This window comes from Mus caroli, chromosome 12, assembly GCF_900094665.2.
Source record: "Mus caroli chromosome 12, CAROLI_EIJ_v1.1, whole genome shotgun sequence".
Lineage (NCBI taxonomy): Eukaryota > Metazoa > Chordata > Mammalia > Rodentia > Muridae > Mus > Mus caroli.
In genome coordinates, this window is record NC_034581.1 from 94,909,534 (window position 1) to 94,922,504 (window position 12,971).

The 12,971-nt window shown below is 50.4% G+C and overlaps 1 protein-coding gene and 1 long non-coding RNA gene across 7 annotated transcripts in view; one reads left to right on the plus strand and one right to left on the minus strand.

Annotated features, from left to right (window-relative positions):
• Window positions 1-326: 326 nt before the first annotated feature.
• On the plus strand, window positions 327-12,370 carry LOC110307015. Its single transcript, XR_002379345.1, has 4 exons — window positions 327-452; window positions 5,673-5,774; window positions 11,032-11,170; window positions 11,542-12,370. It is a non-coding gene; the product is annotated as an uncharacterized LOC110307015 (long non-coding RNA).
• The window catches only part of Ttc7b (tetratricopeptide repeat domain 7B), a 215,049-nt gene continuing 212,922 nt past the window's right edge, over window positions 10,845-12,971 (minus strand). For all 6 annotated transcript variants that reach the window (XM_021179207.1, XM_029484578.1, XM_029484576.1 and 3 more), the window contains one exon: window positions 10,845-11,845. In XM_021179207.1, coding sequence (XP_021034866.1) covers window positions 11,624-11,845 — 222 coding nt within the window. In that variant the 3' untranslated portion in view covers window positions 10,845-11,623. The remainder of the gene's footprint in view (window positions 11,846-12,971) is intronic.

The window sequence follows — 12,971 nt, forward strand, 5'->3', positions numbered from 1 at the left end:
TCCAAGGCTGACAGGCAGAGTGCAGTGCAGATTTATGTCTGCTGTGGCCTGGAGAAACACCCTGCCCCTTGGGGGACTATAACCTTGCTGGGTTGGGCACTACAGAGGCTGGCATGGAGTCCCTGGTTCCTGATATGTCCCGTAGCTAACAGACATTGGGGAGGGAACACTATTGGGGCCACGTGTGTGTTGTAGCTGACTAACAGAGAAACCGAGGTACCATTGGCTCTTCCTGAGTTCTCTGTACCTGTCTTGTAGCTGACCTGCAGGTCACATGACAGAAGTTCAGAACCCTCAGAAAGCCTCAGCTCCCTGCCTCGCTGGTGAAACGGATGCTCCGGATGGGAGCTCTAGCGGGCATGGGAGCCATTGGAGACAGTGCGGGGACTAGATTCCAAACCTCCTGGCTGCGTGCCTGCTATGAACCAAACAGTGCTTCTTGCGGTGCGGGGGTGGGTTTGGGGCATGAGGAGCACAGGAGGGGGGCGTGGGAGGCTTGGGGTGTGTGGGAAGGCTTGGTGGGCGTGGGGCGGTGTGAGGGTGTGTGGAGAGGCATGGGGGCATGAGTCGAGGTGTGAGGGAGAGGAGGGAACTGCGGGGCCTCTCATCATGATCTGATTTGACTTTACAGGGAGCAGTAGTGAGGCGCCTTTATTCCCCCTCACCCCCCAAATCCACAGTGGTGTCGGGTGGAGCCCAGAGGTGGCCTTAGCAGAGCCAAGGTCACACAAGATCCACATCGAAGCCAGGACTGACACACAGGGTGTTGCTGATCATGTGTCTTGGCCAGGACGAGAGAGGCTGACAGTCCTCTGTTCCCTCCCCACACCTCTGGGGCCTGGTGGGAAAGGGCACGAGAGTACTGCCTGCTGAGTTCTTGTGTGTTGTGCTTGGCACAAGGGCAGGTGTTCAGTGGGCATGGCATTTAGCTGAATGGCAGGCAGAGTCAGCATCATCTTAACAGAGCCTGCTGGCCGAGAGCCCAGGGGAGAACCTGGTGTTCGCAGAGACCGTGTGGGGACGGATGTTCATGATTGATGCAGAGGCCCATAGAGGGGATCTGAAAGGCAGTCTAGCCTAAAGCTGGTCAGAAGAATAGTCTACAGGTTGCAGGAGGAGAGACCCCAGTCTGGAGGCCATGTCGTGGCTGCTTCTTGGTTCTGGTTGGGTGTAGCGGAGACCAAAGGACTGAGCTGCCCTGTCTGTACCATGGACTGGGCCCCCACTCTCTCTCCCAGCTTCAGGCCTTCTCTGGCTTCTTGAGCCTAAAGCTGAAAGCCTATCTTCGTGCCTGTCATTTGATCTTTCACCCCTCGGCTGAACATTTTTGGGGAAGACTGGGGAAGGGCCATGTGGAGTAAAACTCTACTTCCTGTCCTTAGCGAAGCTAGGTACCACCAGAGAAGCCCACTCAGCGTGGGCGCCGTGGTGTGAGTGATAGAAAAGCTAGGCCTTCGGCTTCAGGCTTTGAGCTCATGCTGGTTGCTAGGGTAACTGCAGCCCGTGGCAGGAGGCCTAGCAGCTGAGAGGAGGCGGATACTGGAGTGCTGGGGGGCGGGGGTCAGCTCAGCCCCCTTCTTTTCTGCTCCAATGGGGGAGTGTGTTGAGCTGGAGTGTGTGTGTGTGTGTGTGTGTGTGTGTGTGTGTGTGTGTGTGTGTAGGCCCAGGGTTAACGTAGCTTAGCAGCAATAAAGCTATGTTCTTTTCCAGAGACCTCTTCTTAGAGTAGGTCCACATCAGGGATCCCTTTTATTTTGTTTTGTTTTTGTTGTTGTTTGTTGTTTTGAGACAAGAGTCTTACTATGTAGCCCTGGTTGTCCTGGAACCCACTATGTAGACCAGGCTGGTCTTGAACTCACAGAGATCCATCTGACTCTGTTTCCCAAGTGCTGGGACTAAAGGTATGCGAGACTCTATAAAAGCCTGAGGCATTGAGCGGGAGGGCTTTAATGTGTGATTTTTTTTTTAATTTTTATTATTTTTTATTAATTTTTTTTTACACTCCAGATTTTATTTCCCTCCCAGTCCACCCTCCAACTGTTCCACATCCCATACCTCCTCTGCACCCCGCTGTCTTCACGAGGATGTCTCTACCACCCACCACCCACCTCACCCGAACTTTAAACTCGCTGGGGTCTCCGGTCTCTTTGGAACACTATGCCATGATTTCATAGATGCATAGCTAATAACATAATGTGTGAATTTTGAAGGGGTTGTAGTCAGGGTTATTAACTATTAAAACAGTCATCAAGCTGTATATGTATGTTGTAGCCATCACCCAGTCTTAAGAGTTGAATAATCTTGTCCCAAGGAAACGTTTGCTTCCAGACCCTGGAGACTGGCTAGGGTATTCCTCCCTCAACTGACATGTCTGTTCAACCCACAGAAAGGTAGCTGTGTGAGGCTCCATCCCTTTGTCTGAGTGTGTCAGTGACGCCACTGGAGACTACTTTTGTGCATATGTCTGTCTATATGTATGCATGCAAATTCATGTGTGTGCCATGCAGGTGGAGGCTAGAGGTCCACCTGGGGCATGGACCTTCAGGAGCTGCCCACCTTGGTTTCTGAGGCAGAGTCTTACAATGGGCCTAGGACTCGTCTGGTGAGCTTGAGAGGCTAGGAGTCCTACTGGGTTGGCTTCCTCAGAACTGGGGGTTACAAACTCAACCTACCATACCCAGTGTTTTACATGGGTTCTTGGGATCGAACTCACAAAGCAACAGCTTTATTGACTGAACCTTCTTTCCAGACCCTGCAATGGGAAGTTTTGAAGTAAGAAAGGCCCAGGCTGTTGGATGAAATAGAGCAGGGACCATGACTGAGATGTCACTCGCCTCAGTGTCTCTGACTATGAGTGGGTGGAAGGTGGCTGTGATAAACTGGGGGATGGTTTTCTGTGGTGATCGGCCTGAGGTCATTCTTGTAGGTGTGTCTGCATCTCTTCCAAACCAAAGAAAACTCAGACCCACAAGGCCAGTTTCTCTCTCCTGCTTCTCCTGAGAGGCAAAGGGTACCCTCTAGCTGCTTGAGTTGGGGAGCTAGACAGCAAGGGACAGAGCAGGTAGCTGGGGCCAGATTGTGAGAATTTGAAGGTTCTAGATAATTTTGAAATTTAAGTTCTTGGAGTCTTCTCTTTTGGGCTATGGACTCTCAGAGATGAAAACTGGGCCTTCAGGACTGGAAGAGTATCAGGAACACTGCAGGTGCACAGGAGAGGGACTTCAACACTCAACCATTGGCGTCACCGTCCGGGCCTCTGTCAGGACGACCCAGTGGCAGAGGGGGTCGCTGAAAGAGCAGAGGAAGGTCTTCACTCTGGGCTGGCTGTGCCTCTGCTTGGATAAAAACCTATGACATTTGGCATGGCCGAGCCTTTGCTTCCCCCATCTGCTGGGCTCCCCAAGGCCGGGGTGTGTCTGCAGAGGCATGGGCAAAGGAACAGACCTGCAAGCTGCTGCCTATTTATCTCCTTGTCGAAGGCTTGCGCCTTGGGCTGATGTGTTTCTGAGCATCAGGGCTTGCCTGTGAAAGGACAAAAGCTTGATAGTGAAGGAAGAGCCGCTCAACCCTTCATTAGAAATGTCCTCTTTAGCCGGGCGTGGTGGCGCACGCCTTTAATCCCAGCACTCGGGAGGCAGAGGCAGGCGGATTTCTGAGTTCGAGGCCAGTCTGGTCTACAAAGTGAGTTCCAGGACAGCCAGGGCTATACAGAGAAACCCTGTCTCGAAAAACCAAAAAAAAAAAAGAAATGTCCTCTTTATCCCAGGGGAGTCTGCTGACTAATAATGTCACTGGTAACCTCCATGGTCCTTATGTGGATACTACCCTTCACACATTTCCAGGTCTGCCCACCTCCACCATCTGGCTGGCATGTGCCAGCTCTGGGGACAATAAGACAAGGAAATGGAGACTCCTTTCCAGATAGGGAAACTGAGGTAGTGAGAAACAATGCGGGGTATCCCAGTGCACAGGACCATGGGGGCCCAGCCCTGTGAGAGACAAGGATGAGGAGGCTGTTGCCCATGTCACATGTGCTCCTGGAAGCTTGGCTTTCAGTAAGCTGGGAGACTGGGGTGGCCAGAACAAGCAAAGGATCCCCGTGGGCTCATCCTCGGCCCTGACACAAGCTCTGCCCGGCTGAGCCTTCACTTCCTGAGTTGGCTGCTAGAACAGGCTGGGTTGCTGGAACCCTTCCTAAAAAGGAATCGGGCTGTGGTGGCCCAGGCTATTTTTAGCCAATTGTGTTGAAAATCCCAAGTGCATGTAGCATCATGTGTTTTGTTTTATAGCGGGGGAAAATAGGAGATTCCCACACCCTCCCCAAAACGGGTTGTGCCCTTTGAAGGAGTCTCATGTAGACCTCTTACCATAAGAGCCCAGCAAGTAACCCGCCTTTGGCTAACCAGCCTGGGGTTTCTGGGTTCAGGCCTTCTGGTTCACAGAAGTACTACTGCTGACCCAGGTTCTTGGGGGGGTATAAGGTATGTGAAGATTAGCTCATGTTTCAAGTGGGGGTTGGACAACTGTCTTTAGCCCCATCTCCTTGTCAGTTCCTATTGTTTTAAAATATTCTTTCAGGGCTAAAGAGATAATTCAATGGTTAAGAGCACTTACTGCTCTTTGAGAGAACTGTGGTTTGGTTTTAAGTACCCCACTTCAGGTGGCTCACAACCACCAGTAACTCCAGCTCCAAAGGATCCAGCGCCCTCTTCTGGCCTCGGGGGGCACCTGCACTCATGTGCGCATACCTACACACAAGCACATGCATATACAGAATTAGTAAATCTTCAACTACAACCTTTAAAGGTATAACTGACATCAAAGAACCTGTCCATATTTGCAGTGTCCAGTGTAATATGTGTGGAAATATATCTACTGCTATGAAGCTATCACCATGATTATGACAGTCAATTTATGGATCATCCCCAAAGTCTTTTTCCTTTTCTATGACAACTGCCTTGCTGCCCCGGCCACCCTGGGTATGCTCTCAGTGAACGTGGGTTAGCTCACTGGAGATCCTGGAGTCTGGGAATCAGTGGGGCCACATAGCTTGCTCTAGCTGAATGGCTTCTCTAACTGGCAGTAGCATCTTGAGATTCAGCCATTTCTTTGCATGTACCTGTCATTCACCCATATATCACCAAGTGTCATCTCATTCCAAAGGCACAGCAAAACTGGTTACCTGTCATCTGTGGGCAGACATGCACAGGGTTTCTATTTGGGGATGTTATATACAGAGTTGTTGGAGGTTTGGGTGCCAGCCCTTGGATGGGCATGTATTTCCTTTTCTGTGGGGTAAATATTGAAGGGATTCTTGGGTCCTTGGATTTAAGTTTTTTTTTTTTTATCTTATTTTATTTTTCTTCTTGAGACAGGGTTTCTCTGTGGAGCCCTGACTGTCCTGGAACCTGCTTTGTAGACCAGGCTGGCCTTGAACTCACAGAGATTAGCTTACCTTTGTCTGAGTGCTGGGATCAAAGGTGTGCGCTGCCGCTGCCACCACCACCCAGCAGGTTTTTATCAAACCACCCAAATATTTTCTAAAATGGCAGCACTACTTCACATACAGTTTCAGCACCCTTTCCCTCCGATACTTGCAACTGTCTGTTTTCTTCTTTTTTAATTATTTGCTTATTTTATTTTTATGTACATATGTTTGTGTGTACCCACAGCATGCATGTGGAGGTCAGAGACAACTTGTGGGCGTTGGTTCTTTCCTTCTACCATGAGGGTTCCAGGAATCAAAACGACTTCAAGGATCTCAAGTAACCAAGGTTGGTGACATATGCCTTTACCAGTACAGGACCCTGTCCTGTATTTTCAAACTGACATCCTGAGGGGGTTGAGGGTGGGAGGGGGAGCGAGGCAGCATTGAACTGTGGCTTAGATCTACACTTCCTCCATGGCCAGCCGCTAGGCATTTCATCACATGGTTGTCGCTGATAGCTTTTGCTCTGTTTCCACAGGGAGGTCATGGATGGGTCGGTCGCAGGGTCAGGTGTGTTCTGGATAGTGCAGGCTGTTTTTGGAGTCACCTCCTGGCCCTGAGTCTCAGGTTTCCCATCTGTAACATGGCAAGGACCCTGAGCTACCTCTTGTATTGTGTTTTATTCACTTGAGTCCATCCTGTCACGCACAGATGACAGATAAGGAATTCTGATCAGAAACACACACGCTGGCGCTGGTGAGTTGGCACCTGGAAGTTTGTACTCAGAAGCCTGTGGGTGGGAGACATGCATTAAACTCGCCCAGAGGGTTCGAGGTGTCTGAAATGAAGGGTGATAAGGGTGAGCAGTTTGGGAGTGCTATGGCTTGAACATGCCCGTCAAATGTATGTGTTAGAAATCTGATGGCATGAGAGCAGGATTAAGAGGCAGGGCCTTTAAAAGATGAGCGCTGTGGGCACTCCTCACTCATGTGTTAATGCTGGCATGATGGGTGTGAGTTCTTAGAGATGGGTTGGGCTTCTCTTCCATCCTCCTTCCCTGACTCCTCCATCGTGGGATGATAGAGCTAGGAGGTCCTCTCCTGATGCTTCCCCAACCCCACCTTGGATCTCGCAGCTTCTGCAACTGGAGCCTTTGCAAATGCAGGAGCCCTGCCACTTCTGGCTTTGGAGATGGAAGGAGGTGTGTGATGAGAGCAGCCCGGAGACTGGGACACTGGGAGGGATGGCTTTTCCCAGTGACACACTCAGATGGACTCCATCTTGCCTTCGCCTTGGTTTTGACCCCATAGAACCTACTTCAGACTTTCCCCAGAGCTGCAAAAGTAATAAATGGGTGTAGTTTCAAAGTGCCCACGTAGCTCTGGGGCATTTGGTTCTAGCAGGAAAAGGACCGTGATATGGTGAGCATGTATTTTATCGTAATAAAAGAGAAACCGCACCGTTAAAGCAAAGTGGCAGGCAGGTGTATTGCCCAGCTCAGTGTGACTATAAGGAAACTCTGGTAGCAAACTAACTCAAGAACAGAAAGAGGTTTATTTTGCTCACAGTTTTGGTGATTCATGGACACGGTGCCTGAACTGGCTCAGGTCCAATGAGGATCTCATGGCAACGGTATGAACCTTCCTGTTCATACCGTTCATACTGTTCAAGACGGAGTACGTCTTGAACAGGAAGAGGAGAATGCTGGGTGAGGCCAAACTGGGGACCAACGAGCCTCTCATGAGAATTACCAAGGAGGACCATCGGAACGATTTCTCCTGGGCACAACTCTGATGGCCTAAGGTCTTCAATTAGGCCTCTCCTCCAAAGGTTCTACCATCTTCCATGGTGCCATGTTGCAGACCAAGCTTTTGAACACCAGGGACCTTGGGAGATGCAATGCTCAAACCACCTCCAGCTTTGTCCTCACTCAGGAGCCTGTCTGCTTCATGCAGATGGGAGCAGCCAGACATAAGGGAGACTTTAAAAAACACTGGGGTGAAATTTGTGAAATCTCTCTAAAAGTGGAGAGTCAGAGAATTTGAAAACACTACTTAAAATATCACTGGTCTGAGCTCCGCTCTCTCTTTATTTTTATTTAAAAAAATCACCTATCATCTGTCTATCTATCTATCTATCTATCTATCTATCTATCTATCTATCTATGAATCTATTGTTTTATTGTCTGTCTGTCTGTCTGTCTATCTATCGATCATCTATCTATATCTATCATCAATCTGTCATCTATGAATCTATTGCCTGCCTGTCTATCTACTTATCTACTTATGTGTGGGCACATCTGCCACAGTGTGTATGTGGAGGCTGGAGGATAATGTGGAAGAGTTAAGTCTCTCCTACCATATGGGTTCTAGGATCAAACTCAGGTCCTCAGCCCTGCACTGGGCCATCCTGCCCATTGGTTTTTAGTGGCAAGGTTGACACTAGTTACATCCAGACAACCGTGTGTGGAAACGAGAAGGGCCTCAGGTTGATTATGTTTTCTCATCTAGGGAAGCTTGGTTCTCTTCCCAGGGTGGGGTTTCCCTGTGATTTGAAGATGGGCAGGTCTTTAAGCCCTTGACTACCTGATGTAAAACACCCCCAACCAGCCCTGAGTTGACTATCTCTCTCCAGTAGTCATCTGTTCACACCCTGCTTTGCTGTGTGTCTTCCCAGCCCCCAGCTTAGATACCCTGCTCCCCAGTCCAGGCCTCTGGGTCTGTCATGCAGGATGCTCCAGGTACAAAGGCTGAACAAGCAAAGGCCTCGGTGCCACTTAGATGAGGTTCATGCCAGGAAGACTCGGGGAGCCCCATCTTCTGGATCCATACCTCTGGAGTGTAGTGAGAGTCAGCAGGATGGGGGTGGGGCTGAGACCTGGTTTGGACCCTCTTGTGTGGCCCGTGGAGCTGTGTGGGTATGGATGTGTGTGTGCTGGGCTCAGCTCGTGGGCAGACAGGTGGCTGTACAACAGGCACCACTGTAGGAGAATGTTCTGTGAGGCTAGTCACGTGCTCAGGGTTGACATTCCTTCTGAATCTTAGCAGTAACCTGCTCTCACCATCTGGCACACGAAGAAGCTGGGACTCTGAGGCCTACTGAGTCCTCTAAGTAAGGGTCCTCAGGTCTGGGGGCCCAGCTGACTCCAAGGCCAAGCTTTGGCTCTCAGGGCTCTGCCTCAGGCGGCTGTGGTTTGAGCTTCACATCATACCTTAGACTTCAGCAGCACCCAGAGCCTACCCATGCTCTCTCTGGAGCAAAGAAAGCCAAGGAGATTTGAGGTTGGCGGGCAGGATGGGCCAGGTTCTGTGCCAAACACAGTCTACATTTTCACTTGGTCCCTCACCATCGCCTCTGTCTCCTTGAATGCCAGGGTGTTTATCTTGCCTTCCACATCCATGAATCCATCCGGGTAGCAGGAGACTTTGGAGTATCTCAAGGGACACTCGCCTTGTACAAAGGAGGAAACCCTTGGTGCGATTGGCTTGCTTGGCCTGGCAAGCATGGCGTGAATGGGCCTATGAATATGCCCAGCAGTCCTGAGGGGAAGTCGCTGTCTTCATCTTGGAGATTTAAGATTAATGCTCCTTCTCCATTAAAGGTAGCATAAATAATCATAGCTGGGACTGTAGCCAGATCTATATGACCCACTGCCAGGTGGTCACTAGGGAGCCCTATTGTTCTCAGAGAATGTCAGGGGTCAAATGGCAGACAGGCAATGGGGAACCACGGTGGAGGCTGTGGATAGCAAGCTGGCCAGCTGGGGCTCCTGGTGGTGGCCGTGGGGCAGACCTGCAGAAGGTGCCCACCATCTTCTTGCCACACCTTGCCCCCAAGCCCAGTCAGGGTCTGTGTCTCAGAGGGGTCCTGCAGGCAGGCCTAGCACCAAAGCTCTGAATGGTAGCCCTGTGAAGTGATTGATCCCCTGTGTTCCAAGCCTGGCACCCCACAACCCTAATAGCTGCCTGCTGACTCAAGTCTTAACACAGTAGCATGCTGGGAGGGGCAACTGTCCCCTTCTGGCAGTAAGCCCTGAGAGGGACTGACTCAGGGTCACCTGGGAGGTACAGAGCGAGTGGGAGTTTCCCAGGGCAAGACCTTACAGAGCAGGCCACAGCCTGGGTTATTTGAAGCTCCTGTGTCTGCGTGTGAGACGTCTGCAGGATGTCCTTTTCCTGGTTTTATCTGGTGACAGTGACGTGTGGCTGGGAATAGCAGGAAATGAGTGACCAGTGGGGTGGCAAAATTGGCAAGAGCTGAGGCAGTGAGTGTGGAGAGGCTGCCTCCTCAGACACGACATGGCTTGCTTGCGTGTGTGTGTGTGTGTGTGTGTGTCTGTGTGTGTGTATGTGTGTGGTCGCTGAGGCCCTGTGCATCCTGTCAACTGCTGATCTCCCCAGACAGGACCGCAGCCAGGTCTTAGGGTCTGGGGCCAAGTGTGTGGACACTTTTGGAACAGGCAAAAGACAGAGAAGAAGAGTGGGAAGAGGGGAAAGTGTGAGCAGAGATAGGACTAGCTATCCAGGAGACCATGATGAGCTGGCACCATGCTCCAGGCTGCCGTTTTCCATACTACAGGATTCCCCTACCTCTAGTTATGACTTTGAGAGGTGGCTGGGGGCGGGGCACGGATGAAGCTGGCTGAGATCTTTAAAGTGGCTGATGTTGGAGTGCTTATATCCTGAGTGAAGGACATCAAGGAGAGGTGGCAGGCCACATGGTTAGCTTCTCTTAGGAAGTCCCTTCTACTGCCCCAGGCCCTCTCAGCCAGTGTGTCACCAACTCTACTGTAGCATGGCTGTGCTGGAGGCTCATAGGGTAGGATGCTCTCTGGGCTCTGACCTTGGCTCCAGCTCTTCTTGCCTCTGTAGGAGGTGCCCCTCTCTTAGGGATCCACCCAGTTTGCTCCAGCTTGTGTTGCTTTATAAGGTGTCCCTGACTATTCTCTGTGCGATGGTGGCGTGGCCCCTCACTATGTGACCCTTTACTCTGGGTCACAGTCAGCATTACTGGAATTATGGTATCTCCCACATGGCCCAGTCCCCAAAGCCTCTCTGCACAGGGCAGACCCTGACATCTAGCAGAGGTAAAGCCTCAGGCCCTTTTTGCCAGGTAGTTTCCCCAGGTAAGTGTCTTGACCCCATGTCTCTTCACCCATGAATGAATGAATGAATGAATGAATGGGAGTGAGGAGCTAGAGGCCAGGAAGGAGAAAAGAACACACACAGCTCAGACTTGGAATAAGGGGCCAGGCCTGAGGCTCTCTCTAGCGGCTGCCTGCACAGCTGATGTAGGCCCCTCCCTGTGCCCAGGCGGACTGTTCAGGGCAGGCTCCGGAATGGGAGAGCCTGCACCTCATAGATGAGCGATGGCTGTTCTCTGGTCTGCCAGCTTTGTGAAAGACAAAAGCCAGGGGTCCATTTAAAAATCATTTTTTTTATTAACATCATCTTCCTGTTTAGCCAAGTGTCTGTCATGTATAAGGAATGTCGGTAAATATTCCATTTGAAGCTTCTTTGTACATATTTCCATCGATAAATAAACTCTGAATTCACATAAAAAAGTTAAACTTAAATAACTCATATTTCCTTCTCTTGTAACAGCCATATATTGGTAAAATATAAATATTCTTAGACTCAGGCTTTGTTCTAAGGAGAGAACAGTAATTCACCACATGGTACAACTGGTGACAATGAGACCGAGACGTTGTCAGCTGGTGTCCTGGCATGGACAAGTACTGAGGTGGGAAACAGAAAATTCACATTTGGTTTTGGGCTGAGGGCGGGGCAGGAGAGGTGTCGGGGTGGTCAGAGGACAGGACAGTTGCTTTCATTACAGCACTGATAAAAATAATCTGTTCTGCCACTGAATTTTTACCTGGAATATCTTCTTCTACATTCGCTGATTAAGTCCGTAATCATTTTACTTAAAACTCAGGCGTCGACTAACTGAATATGGCACATAATCCATTGGGGACATCAGTAGATTCAGAGGACAATCATGGATCTGGCAAAAACAAGAATGAATGGATGCAGGAGCAGAGAGCAATGATTCTGGGTTGGTGAGGTTAATCCACTCTGGTTACATATCCATCCAGGGCCTCGGTTCTGCAGATGCGTCCACTGAGTGACAGGATGGCCCCGGCAGCTTGCACGGAGCATCTGAGCCTGTGTGGCAGGTGAGGCGGGTGGCCCTTCAGAGCACACGGGGGATGACAGTGAAGGGTACAGCAGGGCTGCTGGCCTCCAGTTCCAAGGCTGTCAGGAAGCACTCGGTGGCTGCTGCGTCGTTACCCTGAGCTTGGAGGACCTCGCCCAGCCCGTTCCAGACCTCGTGGGCTGTGGAATTCACCTGCACTGCATCCCGGAGAATCTTCTCAGCTAGACTGTAGCGGCCCAGCTGGTGAAGGACCAGAGCCTGCGGAGACAGACAGTCAGACACTCAAGGAGGGCCAAGTACCTATGTGACCTGGGCTCGGAGTTAGGAATGTACCTCCTACTCTTGGCACACATGTTCTTGCCAACTCCTGAACTTAGGAGCAGCAGCTGAAGACACTGTTTGACCACATGAAACTACTGAAATCCATCTTTCAACTACAAGCAGGGCAGTTGTAGATTGATGTGTGGCTCACTGCGTTCAGGGGGCTGTAGAAGTAGTAGGTGAGGTGGTAACTCTGGGCTGCGGTAAGACCCTGCCTCAAAAACAAAGCAAGTGACACTGCCACCCAAATCAGAATAACAACTACACCACCCCCAAATCAGAAACCAAATGAAAGGCAGTTTTATATGACTTATCTGAAAATGTCTCAAGAATCAACAAACTGGAACGGTCCACAGTAACTCAGTATGGCTGACCTGTCGTGTCCTAGCCGGCACCAGCCTGTATGGGAGGGCATCTATCATCTGTGGCATCACTGGATATGACATTTAAAAAAATAATTCCTAGTCTCTTGCCTTAATCAAGTGCCTCGTGCTAATGTACGGTGCTCAGCCTTGCTCAGCTGCCCACAGAAGTCACCTTTCCACTTTAGTCAGGGTGTCCGTGTTGATCCCCAAATATCTGACCACAGACACGTTTCCCAGCTGTGCAGGTCAGTAAGTGCTTTTTCATCTAATGGCCACACTCTTATGTAACTCGCCTTTCCTTTGTGTGGTGACACTGAGGTCATGGCCAACCTCTACTCTTGAATGTCACACATCTATGACCGTCTTTCCAGAAAGTGTTACTCTGTCCTTTGAATGGAATTTCACTTTGTAGACCCACACTGACCTGCAATTTGTGACAATCCCCCTGCCTCTGCCTTCTAAAGTCAAGTGCAGCCACTCTTTACTGGACTGTTAGTTTTTTATAGCTCGAGCAGCTTCTAGTGAGATGAACTGACTGAGAGACTCTTACTATTGGTTCATAAACAGACATGGGGCACCGATCTGGGTGGAGAATGGAGGGTGGGGGAGTCTGGTGTCCCCATTCCTCACAGTTGCCTTCGGTTATTTGGAGAGTCTCTCTTTAGGATAAATGTCTCCAAAGTGGCAGTCATTGTTAG